Raw genomic sequence first — 26,298 nt, forward strand, 5'->3', positions numbered from 1 at the left:
TAGACCTAAAATTAAGCTCTCCTTCGTTGATAGATTTGCGGATTTTGTACATTTTTAATCAATACTTTGTCTTTGACTGAAATTGAACTTCCATGGATAGGAATTGGAGAAGCAAAGAAAGATGAGAGATAATACTGTGTGGTAGAAGGAAGGATAGAGAAAAGGACTTAAGCACAGAGATCAGTAATAGTGCGTGGTGGAAAAAAGGATAGAGAAAAGGACTCAAGCACAAATGACGGGTTTAAGTTTACAACGGAAACTAATGTAGTGAATAACACATTGGAAAGTTAGTAATACGTAGGGCTGAGCAAAACTACCCAAAAAACCGAAAACCCGTTCCGTTACCGTTCCGAAAATTAGGGTACCCGATGCGATAACCATAACGGTTCGGGTACCCGTTCCGATAATTTGTTATCGGGTATGATTTTTGGGTATCATTTTAAAATGAACGGTTACCCGTTCCGTTTCGATAAGCAATTATTTTGTTTTTTTTCCTACTTAAATCTATCTTTTCAATATTTAAACTCTTACATTACTTCATCATCACTATAAATATCAATAATTAGTAATGTTATTAATAATTTGGTCAAGATCATGTAGTATTGTTGTTAATTAGTGTTAAAAAAAATCATAATAACTAATTTTTTAAGTTTAATTATCACTATTGGATACTTTATAGGGTACCCGATAACCGTTCCGAAAATTCGGGTACCCGAAGTCCGGGTACCCGAACTTATCGCTTCGGGTTATGGATATCACTTTTAGTGATATTGGTTATCGGGTACCCGAACCGTTAGTACTAACAGTACGGGTACCCGTCCCATGCTCACCCCTAGTAATACGTAGTTGGGCAGTGTAGTCAACTTGTTATTAAAGAAAAGTTACAAATGACTTTGATTTATCATATAAATTTTCGTGATAGTCTAAGTGAAAGACCTTGCGAAATAAAAAGTAGTATTTATAACTACTTGCCATACCTACTGGTCTTTTACTTCATGCGTCTCAAAATGATGTTTCTATTAGGTTAGGTCCGTGCGATGCACAATAATTTCACTACACTTTTATATAAAGATAAAATAGACAAAATACAACTATAACATATCTATTCTTCCATACTTCTATACTTTCAAATCTTCTCTTTTTTAATCCAATGTGTCACGTTAAATTTTTAACTTCAGAAAATCCACAATAATCCAAATCAACTATACTTCATCTTCCACATACACTTCATCTTCATCTTCCCTTAATTCAACCTTTTCTTCTCTTTCCCTCTTTAATTTTAGTCCCTCCACTTTTTTAATCTTCTTTTTGAATTAAATTCCCAAAAATTTCTCAATAGTAAAACACCATGCACCATGCCATGAGAAATGGAGGAGTTCAAAAATAAAACAAAAAAAATCTTACATGAATATGTGGATGCTATATTCCAAATAATATGTTACCTTAAACACGTAATCAATAATACTATTCTAATCTATCTTCCTAGTGCTGCCAAATTTCAAACCGAAACCGTTTAACTGCCCAAAACAAACCGACCAAAATGAGAACCAAACCGATTAAAAATCCGTTTTTTAAACCGAAAACCGACCCGAACCATATGTGAATGAACCCGAAATCAGACCGATCTGAATAACGTTATATCGTATAAGAACCGAACCCGTTAATGAACCAAACCAGTTCTAAACCGAACTGAAATCAAATCGAACCGAAAAAGAACCGAACTGTTTCTAATCCAAAACCGCTTTCAACCCAAAACTGTTTGAACCGGGATAAAAACCGTTTACACCGAACCGTTAACAAACTGCAACTCGTCTGCACCGAACCGTTTACTACCCGGACAGTTTACAACCCGAACTGAATTAAAACCGCTCAAGAATAAATCGAAACCGAATCGAACTGATAACTACTTAAACCGAACTAGAACCGACTCACGAGACACTTAAATCGATTTCAAACCGACCCGATTTAATACCAAACTGAACCGAACCCGAACTGTCAAACTGTTTTGACAGTGTTGTATCTTCCTAATTATTGATTGGTGTTCTATCCCATGAATATCAACATAAAAATGTTACTATTACTTTGCATAAGAAAGAAAGAAACAGAAACAAACTATTGTTAAAGAGTCGCAGTCTAATGAACACATCGATTGTATGAGATGCAAAATTAAGAATAATGCTTACAAATAACTAACGATCAATAATCAGTCATGTGTCCATGCTACTATTAAATACTTTCTCCGTTTTTTTTAGTTGACACCATTTGACTTTTACCCTATTCACACAACACGCTTTGACTTGCTTTTGTGGTTTATAAATTCGATAAAACATATTCATGTGGGATCTTGTTTGAATCGTTTCAATGTATATTTTATTAATATCCAGCTTTTATAATTTTACAATTCGTAGTTAGAGATATTAATTGTTAAAAACATGCGTTGACAAGCGTGATAATAGAAAGGTGTCAACTAAAAAAAATAGAGGAAGTGCTTGAATTCCTACATTAAGCAAAGTGTCTTACACCATGTATCCTTTCCTTTCCAAATACACATAACACTTACCAAAGGCCTAGTCGTATCCATAATAAGCCCGTACATTGTATTGGCAAAAGCCTAGTCGTATCCATGTTACCGCAACATTCTGTAAAAATGTACGGCATATCAATATCCGTCACTGTATCCATATCTGTCGCCATATTTGCATCCATATCCATTTTACACCAACCATCTTGAATAGTATTGGCAAAAGCATAGTCGTATCCATATTTGTATCCATGTTACCGCAACATTCTGTAAGGATGTACGACATATCAATATCCGTCACTGTATCCATATATGTCACCATATTCAAATCCATATCCATTTTAACAGCCTGAATACAAAATATGATGGTACCTTATATAAGGATATACATCAGATCAATATTCGTCACCATATCCATATCCGTATCCATTTTACTACAACCATCTTGATTACAGGATACGATGTCCCAAACCAAGTACCATGAACCATACGACGTATTAATATCCGTCACCATATCTATCTTCGTATTGTAGGGAATATTTCAAGCATTATCCCAAACTTGAACCCCACTGTGATCATACACTTAAGCATGGTGGCGTCCTAAGGGAAGGAAGCTAGAGCAAAAGAGTCGCTAACAAGTTTTAGGAACTTGTAAACCGTTCACAGGGTGAAGGTTACACCCCTTAACGATCCAGGAGATCGTTAACTCCAATAGTTCTGGAACCATGACTGGAAGTTCGGGGATGAAGGTACAAATACAACCTAAAAGAGATTAAACCTGCCCTAATAATAGGGCTCTACTTTATTCTTCTCGTATTCATGTGCGTTTTCTGACTAACATGCAATCAATAGGTTTACCCTAAACTTGGATGCCTCGTATCTCTTTCTAATAACAAAATACACATGTTAGTAACTTCAAGGAAAATAGTAAAAGCAAAACAATTAAATTAAATAATTGATTAAGAAAGTTTATACTAGATTTGGGACCAAACCCTCAGAAATCAAACCTTTCACGTCTAGGGCGAAGGCAACTTCGAACTTGGATAGGTGTATCTAGATCTTGGGAATGCGGAATTTAGTATTTGAGAAAAATCTAGTTTAGAAAAAGAGAGAGAGAGAATATCAAGAATTTCTTGATAAGAGTTGGTGATGAGAATTGATGATTGAAAACGGAGATTTAAGGAGGCTATTTATAATGAAAATCAGTCCAGATTTGATAAAAAAAAGAATCAAAGTTTCGAAAAGAATAAAACACGACGCTGTCGCCAAACACGCGCCTAGGGGTGAAAGTTCGGTATTCGGTTTGGATTTTACTCCAAACCGAATCCAAACCGAATTATTTCGGTTTCAGATTTTTGAAACCGAATCCAAACCAAATTTGGATTCAATCCAATCCAATCCAAACCGAAATAATTCGATTTTGAAAAATGAATCCAATCCAAACCGAATTTTTTTTTGGGCTATCATTTTGGGCCTTAAATTTGGGCTTTTATTTGGGCCTATCGTTTTAGTCATTTTAAAGGCCTAAATTTTGTACGTTCCAGCCATTAGAATAAAATTACAGACATAATAGAAATCTTAAAAATGAAATAGCAGTCCAACTAGCAGCAACTTAATTCAATTGGCAGCAGCTTAATGAAACAATGGCAGCAGCTTAATTGGCTGGCAGCTTTAACTCTTCAACCGTTCAATCAAGCTCAACCAAGTCTTGGTTATTTTGACCACCACCAATTGTGTCAAATTTCTCAAGTCTAATAACAGAAACAAAAAAACAAGTTACATAATATATATGAAATAATGAAAAAAAAATCATATAATAATTGTTGTTATTAAAACATATCAAACAGAGGCTATGGGTGAACATCAATTATCGCCGAACAATCAATCTATCACCAATTCGAACATCAAATATCACCAAATAATCAATCTATCACCAATTCGAAGTTTTCGAATAGAATAAAGGAAATCTAGGGACAATTGGACAAAGGAAAATTCACTAATTCGAACTATAAAACATCAAATTCACAAAATTGTAGAGAAGCAGGAAAAGAGAAGTGAAATCTGAAAAGAGAAGGTATTCTTACCTTTCACTTAATCGAACGTGGTGGTAACTGGTGAGCGTTGAACGGCGGTGAGATACCGAAGTACCAGACTGGTGGTGGACGGACGGAGTGAGGTGGTGAGGGAGAGAGGAGGGAAAATCTAGGGTTTTGGTGAGGAAAAGTGAAACTGTGAAAGGGAAATAGGAAAAGAGAGGACGAAAAGATCTAGGGTTTTGGGTATATATATGTCATAAAAAGGGCTGGATTAGTGGGCTTATAAATTTCGGTTCGGTGTTCGGTTTTCGGTTTTCAAATTCCAAAACCGAATCCACACCGAAATATTTCGGTTCCCATTTTTTCAAACCGATCCAATCCGAAAACCGAAAAAAACCGAACCGAATTGCTTATTCGGTTTGGATTGGTTCGGTTTTCGGTTTTTATCCAATTTACTTTCACCCCTACACGCGCCTGTCGCCAGACGACAGGGTTGTCGCCAGACGCCAGACGTGTCGCCAGGCGACAGACCGCAGCTGTGGCGCAACAACCAGTTTTTCCACGTGTTTTCTTATTTTGATAAAATTTAAGCGTACGAGGGGGTAAAACTGTAATTCCCATAAAAATACTTCTTTTATTCCAAATAGAACTCTTAAAACTCATTTATCAATGCCAATCAAATTAGGATTCAAAAGAACCTTCTAAAAGATTATAGAAGACTATAATCAATCCTAATTGCATTAGGAATGATAAATCATAATGGATCCTCCTCTAGATCATTGGACTGAATATAAAGATCAAACCGGGCCCAGTTTAGTAATTTGGCCATAACTTCCTCATTATTATTCATCGGAATTGGGCTTATAATATATCGTTGGAAAGCTCTTTTCGAGCCCTATCCAAATACACCATTATTGGACCCTTGACATGGACCAAACTAAACTGGATTGGCTATTTTTATAAAATAGGTTTTCAAAAACAAAGAGAAAGAAAAGAATTAAAAACTAACCGCAACACTAGACTTTCCACACTTTCACTTCATTCGATTATGATTCAACGTGAAAGGTACTCATCACTGGGTTTAGTTTTGGGGAGACACAAATGGATGTCTACAGAAGCCCCACTTTGACTGAGTTTGGAGAAACGCAAGTTTCGAAAACAAAAGTCAAAGTATCGATAAGGACGGAGAATGATTCAGAACGTTCTGCGATCCTAAATCATTCTTGTAACGCCGATACCTGCAAACTAGTATTAGTTTAAAATAGATAAGAGAGTTAAGAAATGCGTATCTTGCACCGTCGAGCACACGTCTCTAGGAGGTAACTGACAGGGTAAAGTCGTATCCCCTAATCAAAAGTAATTACCTAAGTCCTCTAACTAAAGTAGATAGGGAAGTAGGGTCGAACTCCACAGGGAAACAAGTCTTTCTATTCCTAATTAACTAATATAATCTAGATTATTAGGTAACCAATATGTGAATTTGAATGTAAAACTAAACTACGAAGATTAAGAATAAGGAGAGAATAATATATAAAAGGATCTAGGGCATAGGTTCACCAATAAATAATATTTCAGGGTGGAATATAATAATCATTCATCAATGCATATATTAATCAGATCATAAAGGGCTTTCGCTACGTAATATAATCACACAATTAATTTACCGGTATTAAATCTCATCTTTCGAATCTTGAACTAACCATTTATAAATTAACCTGCCTATTGAAACTAGACCTAAACATCAATTCTCATCTGTCGAATCTCGAATCAATATTGTCAAACTCATGCATAAAAGATCAGGCCTAATCTAGTCACAGAGCATTACCCCTTCATATTATTTATGGATCCCCATAAACCCTAGAAAGAAAACTACTCACACATAATAGAGACTAAACTAATCAAAGCAATAAAGCAAGACATGATTAAAGGAATAAAATAAACAACTAAGATTAAGAGAAGAGAAATCGTTACCAAAATAAATATGGAATTAAGAGTAGATTAAGAACAAAGGGTTTTGAGAAAGAAAATCTAAGAAAAACAATTAAGAGAGTAAAGTAAGAGTAAAAAGAGAGAGAAAGAGAGAGATTAAAATCGTATTACGGAGGAGTATTTATACTCCGTACAAATCCTAAACTAAAACAAACTTAAACGACAAAATTAAATCCTAATATTTACACGCGCCTGATCGGGCGAGGCACCGCCCGATCGGGCGCGCCTTTTTGCTCTTCAGGTTGAATCTCGCTCCCGGCCGGGCGCGTCACCGGGCGCCGACCTTCGCTTCTCCCGCCCGGCCGGGCGCACCTCCGGGCGGCTTTCTTGGGCCACTAATTGGACTACGATTGGGCTCCAATTCTTCGGGCCAATCTGGATTTCCTCTTTGGGTCTCGAAGACTCAGTCCAAATGCCCTGGCATCACCATACCGAGCCCTTAATACCGGTTCAATGGCTCTAACCGGCCCTAGGCTATAAAATCTGGTCGTGCTTCTCCAGTGCTCGTGATTGCTCCAAAATATCTCGGGAAAATACTCCAAAAGTGTAAATCCCTGCAAAAGTCAACCAAATCTACGAAAACACTAGAAAACACCAATTAGTAATAAAAGTGGCTCTAAAGAGCCAAAAACACTACTAATTATGACCAAGGGACGAGGGTAAAATACTATATAAAATAGACACATCAGTAACCGATTTGTTGCTGTTGTGACAACCTTCCACAAGCCAGGGAACGCCATCCTGCTATTGTTTTGACGATCTTCCTCAAGCTAGAGAATACCGCCTGAAGACTGCTACGCCTGTAACTGCCTCCAATTCCGCCGTGATAGACTTCTGCAAGCTAGAGAACTCCATTGAAGATTGCTTCGCCTGAAACGACCTTTTAGCGGTTTGTGACCATCCTCCGCAAGGCAGGGAACATGATCGAAGATTGCTTTGCCTGCAGCTATCCTCATTTGTTTGTGACAACCCTCCGCAAGCTAGGGAGCGTTGCCGAAGACATCTTCTCTTGAAGTCTTTCTCATTAGTTGCGATAATATTCCAAAGAAAATTACCAGAGACCAACGCCTGTCGATCCTTTAAAGTTCGCTTGAACTTTACTTTTGCTATGCCAGTGCGTCGGCGCTTTTGCTACTTGTGAACTAGTATGTCGGTGCTTTTGTTGCTTATGAGCCAGTATGCCGGCGCTTTTGCGGTGATGACAATCCTCTTTTCTTTGGGAATAGTTGCCAACACAACTCTTGTATGATGTATGACAATCCGATTTAGGGAAAGTTGTCAATGCTTCGTAACAATCCATCCTTGGAAATGTTGCTACGATGAAGGGACAATCTGTATCTCGGAAATTTTCCAAAATCTAATTTTGGGAAAAGTTGCCAATGCTTCGTAACAATCTTTCATAAGAACTTTGCTACGATCGACAATCCACATCTTGGAATATAACTCTTGAAAGCAATCCACCTTGGAAATTTGCCAATGCTATGCGACAATCCTTTTAGGAAAATTTTGCCACAATTGACAATCCGCGTCTTGGAATATTTGCAAAAAGAGTCGATCGACAATCCACTTCGGGAAAATTTGCCACTTGCTGAAATGAATGACAATCCACGTTGAGGAATCTTTACAGAAATTTATGACGAGTAGAGACTTACGACAATCCTTTGGGAAATTTTGCCATGGGGAACTATGTGTATGACAATCCAATCTCGGAAAACTTGCCAGAGATGACAATCCAAACTTGGAAAAAAAATTGCCAAACAGAGAAGGAGCACGACAATCCATGCTTGGAAACTTTGCTAGAGATGACAATCCAATCTTGGAAAAATTGTCGTTCAAGAAGAATGCGCGACAATCCACATTTGGAAATATTGTCAGTTGAGGATGACAATCCATTCTTTAAAAATTTGTCGTATAAGTACTTGTTTTTGAACCGATGCTTTAGTGCTTGTAATGAGCCAATGCTTAGGCGCTTAAGCTAAGTGAGACGATCGTTGTCAGGTCAATCACTTATTGCGATTGTAATCGAGCCGACTACTAATCATGTTAATTTGCTTATAGGGCTAACCAAGGAACCCAAAACTGCTGCAAGAGGTCCGCATAATCCAATATGGGACCACGCATCTCGTCGCTGCATCGACGCTCGCCAGAACATATTGTCGCCGTGATCTCGCTCTGTCGCCAAGCGACAGCCTTGTCGTCTGACGCTTAATAATGAGGAAGTTATGACCAAATTACTAAACTGGGCCCGGTTTGATCTTTATATTTAGCCCAATGATCTAGAGGAGGATCTATTATGATTTATCATTCCTAATGCAATTAGGATTGATTATAGTCTTCTATAATCTTTTAGAAGGTTCTTTTGAATCCTAATTTGATTAGCATTGATAAATGAGTTTTAAGAGTTCTATTTGGAATAAAAGAAGTGTTTTTATGGAAATTACAGTTTTACCCCCTCGTACGCTTAAAATTTATCAAAATAAGAAAACACGTGGAAAAACTGGTTGTTGCGCCACAACTGTGGTCTGTCGCCTGGCGACAGGCCTGGCGTCTGGCGACAACCCTGTCGTCTGGCGACAGGCGCGTGTTTGGCGACAGCGTCGTGTTTTATTCTTTTCGAAACTCTGATTTTTTTTTTATCAAATCCGGACTGATTTTCATTATAAATAGCCTCCTTAAATCTCCGTTTTCAATCATCAATTCTCATGACCAACTCTCATCAAGAAATTCTTGATATTCTCTCTCTCTTTTTCTAAACTAGCTTTTTCTCAAATACTAAATTCCGCATTCCCAAGATCTAGATACACCTATCCAAGTTTGAGAAAAAGCTAGTTTAGAAAAAGAGAGAGAGAGAATATCAAGAATTTCTTGATAAGAGTTGGTGATGAGAACTAATGATTGAAAACGGAAATTTAAGGAGGCTATTTATAATGAAAATCAGTCCGGATTTGATAACAAAAGAATCAGAGTTTCGAAAAGAATAAAACACGATGCTGTCGCCAAACACGCACCTGTCGCCAGACGCCAGGCGACAGACTACAGCTACGGCGCTGCAACCAGTTTTTCCACGCGTTTTCTTATTTTGATAAAATTTAAGCGTATGAGGGGGTAAAACTGTAATTTCCTTAAAAACACTTCTTTTATTCTAAATAGAACTCTTAAAACTCATTTATCAATGCTAATCAAATTAGGATTCAAAAGAACCTTCTATAAGATTCTAGAAGACTATAAACAATCCTTATTGCATTAGGAATGATAAATCATAATAGGCCCCCCTCTAGATCATTGAGCCGCATATAAAGATCAAACCGGGCCCACTTTAGTATTTTGGCCATAACTTCCTCATTTTCATCAGAATTGGGCTTATAATATATCATTGGAAAGCACTTTTCGAGCCCAATCCAACTACACCATTATTGGACCCTTTCCATGGACCAAACTAAATTGGATTGGCTATTTTTATAAAATAGGTTTTCAAAAACAGAGAAAAAGAACAGAATTAAAAACAAACCGCAACACTAGAATTTCCACACTTTTACTTCATTCGATTATAATTCGACGTGAAATGTACTCATCACTGGGTTTGGTTTTGGGGAGACACAAATGGGTGTCTACACATATCCACACCTATTTTACTGCAACCGGCCTAAATACGAGAAACGATATTCCAAACTAAGCACCACAAACCATACAACAGATCAATGTCCGTCGCCATATCTATCCCAGTATCCATATCCATTTTACTGCAACCAACCAGCTTGAATACAGGATATGATGTCCCAAACCAAGTACCATGAAGTCATGGACCATATTACTACTCCTCCTCATATGCTATTTTCATTTTGTAAGAGAAAAAAAGACTAAAAAAAAAGCCTTTTAGCATTCGACGTGTCCCTTCCTTTCATTGAGGCGCCCTCTTCTGAAACCACCTCTCTCTTTCTCCTTTTTCTCTCTCTATCATTCTCTCTCCTCCTCCTCCTTCGTTCTTCTTCTTCATTTTCTCCGAGGGCTCCGATTTCGAGGCCTCGAATCCCACCATTTTCCGATCTCTTTCTCTGTAATCTGCTGCTTTCGATTCTCGCTTCATTCAAGATCTGTTGATTTCTTGTTTTTCGCGAATTCATTTTTCGTCGAGTACCGCGGAACTGAATCTTGATTTGGAATTTGTTTTGATTTTGGGGGTTTTAATGCTCGTGAATCAATCGTTGATTTATTGGGTTGATATTCGAAATTGTCAAGCGATTTGTGGTTCCTCGCTATTGTTGTTGTAGCTGTTGTTCATCGTCTAGGGTTTGGTGATTTCATCGTTTTGCATGTTGTTACGTAGTTTTATTCAGAGATTGATCCCTGATTCTTGATAATTTTGTTAATGGATATGAATTTTAATGGAGATTTGGTAGCTCTTGATGCTGAGCTCTTGCAATTGCCTGAGGTTTCGCCGTTGGCGCTTAAAGCGAATCCTTATATTGCCCAAGACTTGTTTGAGCAATGGCTTTCGCTTCCCGAAACCAATCGTTTGGTAAGCATTTCTCAAATTCTGTTTCTATAATTTGCTGCTGTTTTTAGGTTTTTCTTGGTGTTGTGTGATAGTATGAATCTTGCTTGTTAGTTGCCTGCATTTACTTGTGTTATGTTAGATTACGGAAATTAGATTCTAGGTAGGTTTGTTTCTTTTATTAAGATTACCAGCACGGAAATTCGCTATTGAAATGTTCTATTGGAGGGTATCGTGTACACTGGAATTATGTTGGAAGTATCATCTGGGGTTGGGAATTTTTGTTTCGAAATGTTGTGGAAAATAAGTTTATCATCTGAAATGTATGCCTCACACAAATGGGAAGCATCGTGTACGCATATTTTCTCTTTGTTTATTGATGTATTGGGAAATTCACCTGCCGAAGGATCTTAACAGCTGGTCATTTTCATTTTGAGGGCAAACCACTTGTTTGTTGAGCAGTTCTTGATGTGTAAAGAGACGAGAAATGAAATGGCTTTCCTTCCTATGGTTAAGTAAATTTATGTTTACAGACGTTCATTTGCTATTGGAACCGTCATCTCTATATTGGAGCTATGGTTGATCAGTGCACACCAGGGTCGGTAATTGATATGATTTGGGATAGTCATGATTCATTTTATTGATCTTCCTTTGTAATTTCTAGGACTAAGATATTTTCATCTAAAGATGATGGAAGCTGTACTTGCAAAAGCCAGCTTAACACTAGTGGTTGCTACATGCTTACTAAACTCTTGGGATTGGCAATTCGTGTACCTTGAGTGGTTGAAGGTCAGTTTTGGTTTAGATTTGATCAAGAACAACATACTTTGTAATTTGCATTTCAGAGAAATTAGCTGTTTGTTTTTAAGATATTGTTTTATGAGTTTATGAAAGTTGGTATCTGTGAGATGGTGTTTACTACATACTTCATTGGTGCTGAAGTAAATACACTTAATATATCTGGGGTGTGCAAATGTACGATGAGTGACTATCTCGATACCTTGGTATATGTGAAGAGCCTATTATGGAATGAGGGAGTTTTGGTGCTTGACACTCTCATCAACATCAGCTATTTCGTTGTAATTGATCTATAAGGAGCATGGGCAACATGTGGTGGACATATTTCTGATTGACTCTTTGGTAATGGCATTGCGCCATCGCTTTTAATTGGTGCAAGGTCTTGTAAGCTTTGGAGTCTAAAGATTGACTAGACCTAGTTGCATAAGTCATTTTTTGCCCTTTTCCAGGTTCTTTCATTCTTTGATGAGCTGTGGAAGGGTCAATGAATCGCTCAATTATATTAGGTTAGCTTCTGAGATTTCAGTTTTAACTTGGAATTTGGAAAAATGGAATGCCTTTGCTTGTTATGAGAATTTCAAGCAAACTTTTCTTACCTAGTTTGAAGTCTTGTAACCAATTTAGTATTATTTTAAGCAACAACATTATGCTGCTTTATAATGAAATTGTTCATCATCCAAATAAGCGTCTTAATAATCTATTAGATGTTGGCATTCATGATGAGGTCATTATTGTTGGATAAACTTGCTTCAGATTTTTTTGAAGAAGAGTGACCATGAGAACAGGAAAGTTTTGTTTGATTGAGAGATTTTGGAGAATATTTGTTAATTATGATATGGACTAGGGGTATGTATTATTGTTGGAAAAATTTACTTGTGGTTGTCGTGAAGAAGAGTGACCCACAAAACAGGAAAGTTTTGCTTGATTGAGAGTTTTTGGAGAATATATTCTGTTGATTAAGATATAAACTAGGGGTGTGATGTAACCCATCCATCCACCAAACAGTTTGTAATTTTTTTTTGGTTTGTGGGGGATTTCCAGCTATGTCATTTGCTGACAGTACATTTCTGTTTGGTCTGTATGTGGGAGCTATGTTTTGGTGTCAGATTAATGTAGCTTCTCTATCCATCTACCTATTTTAGTTAGGTCAGTAGGTTGTTCTGGGAGTTTATGTATGGTGAATGTTAAACAATTTGAATGTTGTAGTAGTATGCTTTGATGTCTTTGCATGAAGTTGCTACCTTTTTCTTCAATTTTACCAACCTTGGCCCTTCATGTTTAATAGCTAAATTGTTCTATGTGATTTTCATTTGATTTCTTTTGCTGCTCTTTTTCCTGAGCTGTGGCATGTTGCATTTTTTTTGGTGGTGTGTGTGTTATAAAGTGCTTTGCTTTTTGCATATAAACGCTGGTCTGGCTGCAGGTAAAATCACTAGTTAATGACGCAAAAGCTGGGAATCCTTTAAATGTCGCCGGAAATGCTTCTAGTACAAATGCTGCTGCTAGCAATTCAATACCATCCATGTTTCCTGCTGGGAGTGCGCCTCCACTCTCACCGAGAAGCTCATCAGGTTCACCTCGTATTATGAAACAGAGGGCCGGTCCTTCTTCCTTAGGAAGCCCACTTAAAGTATTGAGCGAGCCAGTGAAAGAGCTGATACCACCGGTTTGTTGTCTTTGTCTCCATCTTTTATTTTGGTTATTCTAACTTAGCCTTTGTTGTTCGAAAGAGCTTTCCATTAAATGTGAGGGTCTTTATTGTGACTTCTATGCATACATTGCAGTTTTACTTTCAGAACGGGCGTCCAGCACCAAAGGAACTGAAGGAGCGGTGCCTGTTTAGAATAAATCAGTTTTTTTACGGTCATACAGAAGGCCTTCCAATGAATGGTGAGAAACTTAAAACTAAATGTGGTTGAAAATTTTGTAACAGATCCGACATGCTTATTTTTAATCTTCTGTAGCAGAGTTCAAAGCTGTTACGAAAGAAATATGCAAGCTCCCGTCCTTCTTCTCTACTGTCCTCTTTCAAAAGATTGATAGCAGTAGCACTGGATTTGTCACCAGGTATACAACTAAATCCTAATTTAGGTTATTGCAGATCCTTTTGTTCCTTTTGGTGGGTATGGTTTTTGTCAGATATGATGTGATCAGTTGTCATTTAGCTATGTGACTCCTTTTCACTCTCCTTTCCAATTTCCATATTGTTTGCACAACAATGAACTTGTTACCCCTTATTGATCAGCAGTTCTTGCATCTATTTGAGACAACCGAGTTTGAGGCTTTAGTATTTGTTTAGATTCTGGTCTTCTGGATATCTGTAGCAGCGCCTTATCATTTTGGAAAGAGAATTTGACTTTCAGTTTCAATTGCACGTGTCAAGAATTTGTTTTTAATTTTTTATTGCTGATGCTATTGGTATTTGTTAGATCGGCTATGGCCTTGATTTATGGTGGTTATATGGAATTAATAACTGCTTGTTAACTGAAAGTTTTGGTAATGAATTATTATTATGAGCTTTTCATACATTTGCTTCATGCATCTAGAAGGCTTTAAACTTTGGGACTGGATGGAATAATTCTCTTTTTTTTTTTGCTGTTAGAGTGTCCCATGACAAAGAATTATTAGGTTTTTCTTTAAAGATTATTTTTGCCTTTTGTCTCTATATGATTTATGTTTAACATGCATATTTCTTCATTTTTTTTTTTTTTTTACCATGCTTATGTCACTTATCTAGTTTTTGGTTGATGCCTAGTCATTTTTTGTTTCGAGTATGTTTTTTAAAGGCCGAGACCTTAAATGGCAGTATTTGGCATTATGAGCCTCCAAACTTTTTATTTTAGTAATGTTTTAGCTGATGCCTAAGGGAGTATACTACAACATCTCTGTCTAATGTGTAAATTTGTATTGATTGTTATGTTCTGGATTTCTGCATTCTCCCAGAGGTACCATATAAATTTATGTAGAATAAATTAAAAGAATTGTGAAAAAGGAAGAAGGCATATTTCAAACAGTGAAGATGGGTACATGTGAGTCTTGTGGCTATCATTCAGTGAAAGAATATGCCAGTGTAAGTGAAAAATAAAGAAAAATATTGGGATTTTATGAAGAACACTGCATCAATCATATGGATTGAATGTTTTCCTTTTGTTCTTTTTATTTTATTTATTTTAGGATTTTTTGACTTTTACCACCAAAACAAATCTCGAAATTGTTTTTTTACTGCCAAAAATTTCAAAAGTTGTATTTTACCACCAAAAAAATTTCTTAAAATTGTTTTTTACCACCTACCGTCAAGAAAACCGTTAAATTTAACGGTTTAAAAAAAAAACTCTTCGATTTTCGTGTGCAAAACATGTTCATAGGTTTAGGGGGGCATTTTGGACCTATGGGTCCAATTTGAAGTCAGAATTGACAAAAAATGATCGAAAATGCCTCTTTTTGCGTGTTTCACGCAAATCGAGGTATTTTAAACACACAAAAAGAAGCATTTCCGATCATTTTTTGTCGATTCCGACCTCAAATTGGGTCCGTAGGGCCAAAATGCCTCCCAAAACATGATGTGTTTGGCACAAAAATCGAAGAATTTTAAATATTTCGTTAGTTTTTTGACGGCAGGTGGTAAAAAACAACTTTTATTTTTTTTTTTGGTGGTAAAATAAAACTTTTAAAATTTTTGGTAGTAAAAAAAATTTCGTGATTTTTTTTGGTGGTAAAAGTCAAAAAATCCTTTATTTTATTATTATTTTTTTACCTTAGTGCTTACCATTAAGACATTACCTTTGCGTTCTCTTCTGGATTGGTCAGTTCCCAGCCTTTCTTGTATAGGCTGCTTGAAATGTGGAATTTGAGGTCTGTTTCAATTTCCATTGGAGGTAATTGGTTTAACCTAAGGATATCTTTGTAGGGATGCTTTTGTTGATTATTGGGTCAACGGTAATATGCTGACCATGGACATAGCTACTCAAATATATACTATCATGAAGCAACCAGACTGCAAATATTTGACCCAGGTGAGTTTGATGATTCTTTTTCATTTTTTCTCTCTTCCCCCCCCCCCCCTAGTATGTTGAACACTATTTCTCTTGAAGTTGTTTCTGTATTAATAAAAGAGAGCATTCAGGACAAAGATTTTATTAGTTTAGGTTTCAGGTTTCAAAGTTTCTAACTTGTGGTTTAAGCCTGTAAGGATCTGGCTTTAGGTTTCATTTGAAGTTCACATTTTCTTGTCTTTTGAATGTTTGCATTTTGAGTATTTTCCCTTGTAAATTAAGTGGCAGGCTTTGCTTTTAAATCTTATTTTTCTTTATTTACCCATGGTCATAACCTTGGTATTTTTATTTCCACATGTATGTAATATCGCTAATGGTCACTTTGACACTGAGAACAGAGGAAGTGGGAAGAATGATAGAGCAGGTCCAGCAATTGTGAAGATGCAAATCAATTAATCATTAATCAGAATCTCCTGTATTTGCTGCATAAATTAGTCAACTTTGCTTGTAGGAATATAAAGATTTTTCTCTGAGTTGCTGCCCAGATTTTCCTTATTTTCGTGAGAACAGTGAAATAATAAGCACTGGAAGAAAAAAAAATGCTGGTTTTTTCATTGTTAGCTTCTTAATCTTTAAAAAAGAATTTTGAGTGCATCTTTTATTCTTTATTTGCTCTTGTATATTTGATTTAAAGATGATTTTCTTAAAAATATCAGAAATAAGAATTTTTGGGTAATTCGTGTTGTAGTTGCCTGCTTTTTAAAAGATTCTGGAAAATCCTCTTGATGCTGAAAATGATTTGCTCTCCGTAGGGTGTATTTTGAGTCATTGTTGATTTTCTTTTTAAAATTGAATGAGAGACCATGTGCCATAACGAGGAAGAAATCTCAGTAGGAAGAAATTTTTAAGGGATGTTAGCTCAGAGGATCATAAATAAATATTAAATACATTGAAAGCAGAATAAGTATTTTTATTTATTTTTTATTTTTTTTTAAAAAAAAAATAAAAAAAATAATCGCATCTTATTGTTTGTAAATCAAGTATCAAAAGTAAGGGAAAGAAAACCCAAATACCTGGCTAACTCTTTTATATGCCACATTTTTTACTTGTGACCCACAATGGAGGTCTAGAGTTCCATAGTAATATATGTAAAGCTATTGAGTCCTGATTATTGTATTTATATGGTTAAAATGTACAATGTTCTAGAATTAATTTCTTGTTTACGGACTAACATGATTGAATTCTTGCTGTAGGATGACTTTAAGCCTGTACTTCGAGAGCTTTTGTCAACTCATCCAGGACTGGAATTCTTGCAGAGTACGCCAGAGTTTCAGGAAAGATATGGTATTTTCTTGATTTCATTCTATTATTATATGCTCATGTAGTATTCAGGATGAACTTTTTAGATTTTTTTTTTTTTTTTTTTTTTTTTTTTTTTTTTTTTTTTTGCATTTTACCTTTCAAAATGCTTTCACCTTTGTGTCAGTTCATTTTGCTTCATTAATTGGGAATCTGAAGTGAGGTAAGCTGGCAAAACTTTTTTGTTTTTGTGCTCACGTTTTTGGATTAGGTCGGTTTGGAGTTATCAATTTAGCTTGTTTAATTCTCGGCTGCTGGTGCTTTGTTGAAAAGGTGAACAATGAAGCTACACTCCGATAGTGTTTTAGTCGCTAGTAGTAGCATTTGAGGATCTATAAGTTATTTTGGGGATGTTTGATTAGAATACTTAAATTCTATATTTAGTTGAGATCTTGAGGTTGATTGTGAGGATTAAAATTACACTACTTGGTTTCTCCAATCTGCACAGCTTCTTCAGAAAACCTCCTAATTTGACCCCCCCTCTTTTTTTTTTTTTTTTTTTTTTTTTTTTTTTTTTTTTTTTTGTTTAACCATCATATTTTCTTCAACGTACACCATTGTCATATGGAAATATATGTCTGGGTCATACACAAGATGTGAATGCCAAAAATATCAGCAAGTTTCAACCTGTTAACAAGTCCAGGTGTTGTATATATTCATGTCAAATGGCTTCATCTGGTTTCTTGATAAGCTGAAATGTAGATTTCCTGATCCTGGCATGCTTTATCCAACTTATTCTGGCAGGTATTGTCTAGGCTGATGTCTGTGTAGACCTTGTATGAGCTGAATGTGTTGATTGGGTGAGTGTCTAAGTGAAAGTGTCAGACCTATTTTTAAGTGTAGAGTATTTGACAAAGGTACTTGAGTTAAGATGAAGAGTCAGAGTAACATATTATAACTTATAAGTGAAAATCGACTAACCCATATTGTAAGTGTTTCTATCAGTTTCTGGGTTGAATGGTGTATTTGTTTGTGTTTCAAGCCTCAATTCTTCATATTTCATTTTTTTTTACTAGGCTCTGTGCTTAAATTTTTATTTTATTTTTACTATTATTGTCTAGGGCTGATGTATCTGTAGACCTTGTATGTTTTGAGCGTGTTGATTAGAGCTTGATATTATGTCTTCTTCCCTAAAAAAATATATATGGCCAGTTGACTTTTTGAGATTTGTTGACAAATCTATGTGAAAGGTTCTTAATTTTATGAAGAAAAAAAAACTATATTTTTGTATTAATTTATTCAAACCAATCAATATTACATCTTCAAAACTAATAATCAAAATAACTAAAAATTTGATTAGATGTAATTAGGCTTCTTTTTTAATCGGATCCTCTGACTTTTTTCTCTTTTCCCCTTGGTATCATGGTATATATTAGAGTTTTAATATGTCTTTTAGTTTGTAATTTCTTTTCATTTGGTGATGGGACAGCGGAAACTGTTATATACAGAATTTTTTACTACATTAATAGAGCCGGAAATGGTCAACTAACCCTCAGAGAGCTGAAGCGTGGAAATTTAATTGCTGCTATGCAACAAGCTGATGAAGAAGAGGACATTAACAAAGTTCTGAGGTAGAGTTGAGCTGAATTTTCTTTATACAAGCTACTTCCTTTGTTTTTTCCACACTTGCAACACAGTTTTTTGGCACACTATTCGAGGAAGTGATTAGAAAAGATAATCGGACTGATTAAATTATAAAATTTAAACTTTAACAACTTACCACTTTCTTCTTATTGGTGGCAAAATATATTATTAATTTGTCCATATACCTAGTTAGTATCTTCCTTATAGTGCGTGCCGAAGTGTTGTGTTGCAAGTTAATAAAAGCAGAGGAAGTATGTTTTATTGCACTTGTAGATGGTAGTTTTATCTTCAAAATTTAATAGTGAATTATGGTGTCTTTTGTGGCATGTGTGATGGTGCCCATCGTTATTACACACAAGGCTGTGTATTTGGTTATTGGGTGCATGCTGTAGAAGGTTTTAACTTATGTTCTAGATGATGACTTATTTTGGAGTCCTTGCTTTCTTGGGTTTTTTGTTCTGTTGAAACAGTAGCAATTAATATATAGAATCTAAAGACCCCATTTTAGGTTCTATGCAGTTTCATAGTCTGAAAGAATGGGTCGTAATTATTTTTGTCATTTTCTTGTTGGGGGTGGGGAAGGGAAATGTGTAGTTATCTTTAGGTAACTTGTTTGATCATATTTTGTCACTACTGTCGGTTTTTTTAAACTTTCCATCCCAATGTAGTTTGTACCCCTTTTTGAGCTCTCATGGTTTGTTCCAGTTAGGGAGCTTTCTCATTTCTGCACTTTCTAACTATTGCTTTGTAGGTACTTCTCCTATGAGCACTTCTATGTGATATATTGCAAGTTTTGGGAGTTGGACACAGATCACGATTTCTTCATTGATAAAGAGAACCTTATCAGATATGGGAACCATGCACTTACTTACAGGATTGTTGATAGAATATTTTCCCAGGTAAAATGTCTCGGTAGTTCTTTGTTCTCTGTGAACAAAACCTTTCCCCAGAGAAGGCTTTTATCTGTGTACACTTTTACAAACTAAGAATTTCTTTCCCCTTGCCTAATGTTCTACTAGGTTCCGAGAAAGTTCACTAGTACTGTTGAGGGCAAGATGGGATATGAAGATTTTGTTTATTTCATATTGGCAGAGGAAGATAAATCTTCAGAACCCAGTCTTGAATATTGGTATGTCTAGTCAAACGTATTTTTCATGCATCTTTTACAGTTTGGGTTGGCAGAATTTCTGGTGTCTTAAATTTATGACCTATGGGTTTGGAAGACGTTCAAGTTGAGTATTGGTTAGCAACTTTATATTCTATTCCAGTGTTTTGGAGTTGGGGTTATAATGGTCCCAAGGTTGATGTGGGAAAAATCAGGGGGAGGGGGCAGTTGTTTAGCTTTGGATCCTGAGAGATGTCATAAATCAGTAATTCATTTTCTGTAAAAAAGAACATTACATGAAATAATGATTGTAGTTATTAGGGTTTTTTTTTTTCTTTTCCTGGATCTAAGTATTTTCTTTGTTGCTTCTCTGGGTTTCTGAGTTTTTTCCATTGACAGGTTTAAATGCATAGACCTCGATGGAAATGGAATCATCACAAGGAACGAAATGCAATTTTTTTATGAAGAGCAGTTGCATCGAATGGAGTGCATGGCTCAAGAACCAGTGCTTTTTGAAGATATATTATGTCAGATCATTGATATGGTTGGACCTGAGGTTTGTCTTTTTGCAAAACTTGATACACTTATAATTTTTTTCATTATATTGGATTGTGAATTGTGGTGAGCTTGTCATACACGTCTGATTATTTTCCCCTTGGTACTTCCTATTTTTCAATTTCCCCAAATTTTTGAGTGTCCTTTATTTAACTTCACAGTTCACACTTGAAGGGGAAATTTATAATCCCTATCTTTGGTAATAACTATGAAATTTTTTAAGCTATATTCCCAACTATGTAGGGTGCTCCCACAATATTTCATGCATGTAATCCAAAATAATCTCATATAGAAAGCAGTTAAGCATGTTAAATGGTGTTTTTTGAAGCTCTGATTGGCCTTTCCATCTTTGAAAGCAACTGGTAGCCACCCTGATACCCCCACTGCCCGCTCCGCCATCCTTTCTCTCTGCTATCTGCAATCACCTGTCCTTGGGAGGGTGTCCTTAAATTTAGTAAAATTGGTTTCTTGCTGCTTATTTATATTAGGATTTCTACAAATTGATAGGCCTATAAGTATTCTTAGAAGCCTGCCAGGCTTAAAAGCTTTTAAGGGGAGGGGAGCGGAGAACGAGAGAAAGGTGGGAGTTTATTTACAAAATGCGATGGGTAAAATTGCTTGGGAAGGAAATTTGGTTGAATTTTGGGTGAACTTGGATACATGAAGTTTGTTGAGAGTTGGCTCACTTTTTTCTGATTAGGTAACAAGGGAATTTGGGTTATAGGCTTATAGCAGTGGTAGAAAGTTTAGCAAAGTAAAGACTGCTAGAGCTTTGTTTTTCATAGGTGCATTGAAAATTTAAAATTACAAGGGCGGATGAACTTAGCTGTAGTTTTGGGGTCGGCAGACATTTATGCACATGAAATGGTCTAACAGCGTAACATTGCTTTGGTGATTGAATGAGAAGAAAAGGTAAAATGACGGGAAAAAAAAAATAATAATAATAAAAATTAAGCACAGGGCCTTGTCAAACCTTATCTGTTATTGTATGAGAAAGTGAGTTGGGGAGGGATTGGGTAGGAGGGAAGAAAGAATAATGCAAGAATATTATGTGCTTTGGGTTGCAACTTCCAACTCACACTGGATCTTTTTGGGAAGGTAAACTATATAGTTGGGATTATTCTAGAATAACACACAGCTAGGATTATTATTAGAAGATTAGAGATACTTGTGGCTATTGCCTATTGATCATTTCTAATGAAATACAGAAGCAAATTTATGGAAATGACCTACAGGCTATTTCAGGTGGCTTATTTTGTGCTTACAGGGTGTATTAGGAGTTTTTTTCTTCACCTTATTTAAGGTGCCTTTAATCTGAATTTAGTCTGGTCTGATTTATATTTATGGGTTTGAATCCATTGTCCTTAATATATTGTCTTATCTAGTGTGAATTTTTCTCGTCTGTTCTGATGTTAACAAGAATAAGGTGAAGAGAACAATACATAAATGTAAAAAAACAGCCTGTCACTGGACACAAGTGAGACAGTGACACTTAAAGTCTCCTGAGAAGAAACTTTTTTAAGGCTTGAAACAGTGCTCATATTATATGTACACTTAACTTGTATAATTTTTGAATTAAAATCCTCTCAGGTTTGCATGACCAATTCGTAATGCTTTGTATCATTGTTGCCAATGCATGATTCCAATATGTGATGTATCCCATATTTTGTTTGCAGAACGAGAGTTATTTCACCATTCGTGATCTGAAAGGAAGTAAACTTTCAGGAAGCGTGTTTAATATCCTCTTTAATCTAAATAAGTTTATGGCCTTTGAAACTCGTGACCCATTCCTTATTCGCCAGGTACGTCAAAATGATCAATTGCTTTTTTAGATATTGTGGATATAAGTTAGGTGTCATAGTAGCTTCTCTGCTATTTTTCATGTTAGACGTGTAAATATGTTTATGTTTTAAACAGGAGAGGGAGAATCCAACCTTGACAGATTGGGATCGGTTTGCACATAGAGAGTATATTAGACTTTCTATGGAAGAAGATGTTGAAGATGCTTCTAATGGAAGTGCAGAAGTATGGGATGAATCTCTTGAGGCTCCCTTTTGAGTTGGATATGGTAATGTAACCTTTCAATTATTTGGGTTAAATTGTCTGATGTGAGCATATGTTTGCGGTTGTGCTGCCATATTTAAATTTTGTATTTACATTTGTTTGATGGACTGCAATGAGTGGCTTTTCTTAAGGTTGTGATATAATTTGTTTTACTATATCACTCTTATGAAGTAGGGGGTGGGTGGTGAGGTGGCTGGTTTTTTAAGGATGACAATGAGCTTCCCATCAGAATGGTGATTGGTGTTACCATGTTATGCTCTTAAATCGTGCAGTTTTCATACTAGTAACAAAAGTAAAAACCTAAGCATGCTTGAAATAGCTGGTTTTGTAATATTGCTTTATTATGTCTTACTACTATACCTAATTTCTCTCAAGATTTATTACGTCTCTATGGCAGTTGCTTCACCACAAGATGCGAGTTCTTTCATAAAGCAGGCCATCGGATGGGAGCATTGTCAATTTAATGGAGTTGGCCTAGTTAACGACACTCATCTTCATCAGTCACGGATGCCTAAGCTGGGTTATTGATGTATACCTTAAATATAAGATGCCTCGAAGATTTTATCTGATAACAAGCAGTGCTTATTTTGTCGGCTCCATATCGGATCCCGCTGGCCTCTTTGGGGAAGAGGAGCGGTCATTTGCTGACAGGTGATTAGTTGAAACCAAGAAATGGTAGTGTTAGAACATTTGGCAATTCTTTTGGGTCTTCGCTGTAAGATGTCGTTTGGTCTTTTTCTTTCCCCTTTTTTTTTCTTATCTATTCTTTCAATTTAAATATTTTTCTCAAGTACTCGTATCTTTTTAAGGAGGATTTTTTTTTATATGTATCAAAGATGTCCCTTGTTATGCCAATGGCTGGGTTACTTGGACAGTTTTTCTCTTGTGATATATTGAGCTATTAGTTTAATGTTATGTTCTGGAAACGGCAAGGTTAAATGAGAACAATAGCAAGATATTCTGTTGCACAGAATAGGCACTTATCCACTAAGCGAACACACATAGGGTTGAAAATTTTCACCAATGTGCGAGGAATGTGATAAGTGACGTGAGCCATTGAGAAGTTGGTCTAATGAAGTTAGTTTTATGGGTTGGGGAGTAGTTCAGATTTTTATAGTGTTTTTTGAAATTTAGTTTCCTGATGAATTGTATGGTTAAGTTTGGTTTAGCCGCTTAATAGGAAATGAATTGGAATTATATTTGATAAGAGTAGTAAGTTAGCTATTTGGTATATTGCTCGTTTGGGATTATTGGTTACACTCCAGAATTAATTGGCTCCAACGGTTCTCCGTTTCCCCTTGAAACCTTGGTCCTTGATTGATAGTTTTGATTTCTATTTATTATCTTTAGATTGATTTTTAATGACTTCAATTAAGATGTTCAAATAACATCGAAAAAAGTTTTAGTCCCATAATGATTTGTGGTTAGCTAACATAAAGAACTATCTGTGTAGTTAAAAAAAGAAATGCAATAAAGAAAACTTGAAGAAAGCCTACATCTTTTTTTGAAAGAAGTCCTAAAGGACGTTGGTTCTACATGTTGATAAGGAGCCACTTAGTCTTTGAACTAATATCGTATGTAATGATCATGTAGCTCTTATCGACCCTGGTTTACAGGCGTAGAATTGCAGGACAAAATAATTTACATTGCTGATGGATTGACCGTGAATAGCTGGGCAGTATTATGTTTGAGAGTGTCTTCAGGCCTGTGCAATTGGAGTCTCTTTAACATCAAACCTTGTAAGATGTGCATCCTTGCACTTGAAAGAAGATACAAAACAAAAGGAGATAAAAAATTTAAATCAGTAGGAAAGCCTAGTAAAATTTACTAATATATTTGTTGATTCCTCACTTTTCATGACAGTTGTATGTCCAATCATATTCTAATTTGCAAATAAATAAACTAAAATCTGCTAACAACTCAAGTCTGCGAACAAGCATACATAATTCTACAGACTTTGCTATACATGGATCTACTTTTATGTGAAATAACAGCTTAACCAGCTCCAATTGATCTTCAAACCTGAGATTTTTTTACCCCTTTGCTTCTTTCTTCTTCTTTTTTTTTTTTTTTTTTTTTTTTTTTTTTTCAGACTGGGAAAAAGAGAATTAAAACATTAAAAGAATGTGTGAAAATGATGATTCTGAACTTGTAACTATGATATGTGATCAAATCACGAATTTAGTTCAGCAAGTTCCTAACGCCCTGAAGAAGCAAAATCTTCAATGACAGTGATTTGGATGTGTAGTTAGTTATTCTGCAGAAAGCTGAAACGCACCTAAGGTAATTCATTCAACACATCTCAAGTGAACGAGTTAGAACTAAGTACGAGTAGATCCTTGTGAACGAGTTAGAACTAAGTACGCTCCCAAGTCCCAACTGACTCGACACTACATTGAACTAACTTGACTCTGTTAACCTTACTAGTCAAGTGCTAAAAAGGGGATTGGGGATAAGTATCAAAAGTTATACAAGTAAGTCTTATAACATGATATTTTAAAAAAAATATTATTAGTTTTTATTATATAATTTTGACAATTACTAACTATTAAATACTTCATATAAGTGTTTAAATACTTTTTATATAATTTTGACTATTACTAATTCTCAACACTAATGCATGCATGTCAATGTGCTTATTGGTAATTTTACACACTCAAACAATTATCAGCAAAAAATTATTTACCAAACACATACTTTTATACAATCAGCTAATCAAACAAACTAATACAATCAAATAGTCAAATCAAACTAACATAATCAGCTAGTCAAACTAACTAATACGATCAATTCAGTTAGCAACTATTCACCCAGGCCAATATGAGTAATATCTAATTCTAGCTACAAAATTCTCCAATAGATAGCAACATGCTTTTTGCAATTTTGTAGGCCCTGCCCTGCTTAACATCAACATATCATCACCAAACTCTTTTTTAGGAGCCAAAAACCTAAGTAGAGCTTCAATCGTCCAATCCCTCTTTTCCTCCAAGTTCCAGACCAGCAAAAGCAAGCCACGCCAATCTGCTGGATTTTAGAGAAGTTTCCTTCCTTTGCTAAAGGATATCATTGTATACACGGGGAAAACATCACTATGGAACCTGTGAAGGGGGCATATTAAGCAAATTAAACAATCGTCTCAAAATAGTTCATAAAATTTGATGAGCATACATTTGGGAAATGATCAGGAAAAAAAAGATCCCCAAATTCTTATGAATACACATATTCTTTACCTTCAAATTGACAATCTTATAGGTGTACATTTTACCCTTTCAGTTATTTTTTACCCTTTTAAACTCATGAAAGCACCACTGCCTTCATACAAAAGAGTCCATTGGTTAATTCTCCAGCATTCACAAAAAAAAACTTGTAATCTAACATAAAACAAAGCCAATAACCCAATTTCACTCTTCTTCAGTCACTTTAATATCTAACCATATTCGTATACACAGTGAGCATATTCAACCTTATCTACCACCGAATACTTCTATAATGTTTGTAATTTGCAAACATACACATCATCATCATCATGTCAACTAACTTCATTTTGAAGCTATCCATTTCCTATGTTATAGTTCTGTAAAAATAAATAAATAAAATATAATACCTTCCTTGATTTAGATCAGATAATACTAAAATGACTGCAATTTGAACTTGATACTTAGGCACAACTCAAAAATAGGTCATGATGTTGGTGTTTATAAGCAGATTGATAAAGCAATTGGCTTGATAAACTTTGAGCACGATTATTAAGGCAGAACTCATACTATTTACAAGAAAGGAGAATAAAACATGCACCATTGCTT

The 26,298-nt window shown here is 35.6% G+C and overlaps 1 protein-coding gene across 2 annotated transcripts; it reads left to right on the forward strand.

Moving 5' to 3' along the window:
• Positions 1–10,296: 10,296 nt before the first annotated feature.
• Positions 10,297–23,468, forward strand: LOC110708342 (serine/threonine protein phosphatase 2A regulatory subunit B''beta-like). 2 transcript variants are annotated; one of them, XM_021886451.1, is made up of 13 exons: positions 10,297–11,062; positions 13,260–13,502; positions 13,621–13,726; positions 13,801–13,903; positions 15,744–15,849; positions 17,082–17,172; positions 18,617–18,758; positions 19,523–19,670; positions 19,791–19,900; positions 20,276–20,432; positions 22,108–22,233; positions 22,349–22,499; positions 22,893–23,468. In XM_021886451.1, exons 1-12 carry the CDS (start codon positions 10,913–10,915, stop codon positions 22,487–22,489), a joined length of 1,623 nt encoding a protein of 540 aa, XP_021742143.1. In that variant the 5' UTR covers positions 10,297–10,912; the 3' UTR covers positions 22,490–22,499; positions 22,893–23,468. The 2 variants fall into 2 exon arrangements, with proteins under 2 accessions (XP_021742143.1, XP_021742145.1); XM_021886453.1 differs by having other exon boundaries at positions 10,300–11,062; positions 13,804–13,903.
• Positions 23,469–26,298: the final 2,830 nt, after the last annotated feature.

Source organism: Chenopodium quinoa, unplaced genomic scaffold (genome assembly GCF_001683475.1).
Source record: "Chenopodium quinoa cultivar QQ74 unplaced genomic scaffold, ASM168347v1, whole genome shotgun sequence".
In the NCBI taxonomy this organism is placed as follows: Eukaryota; Viridiplantae; Streptophyta; class Magnoliopsida; order Caryophyllales; family Amaranthaceae; genus Chenopodium; species Chenopodium quinoa.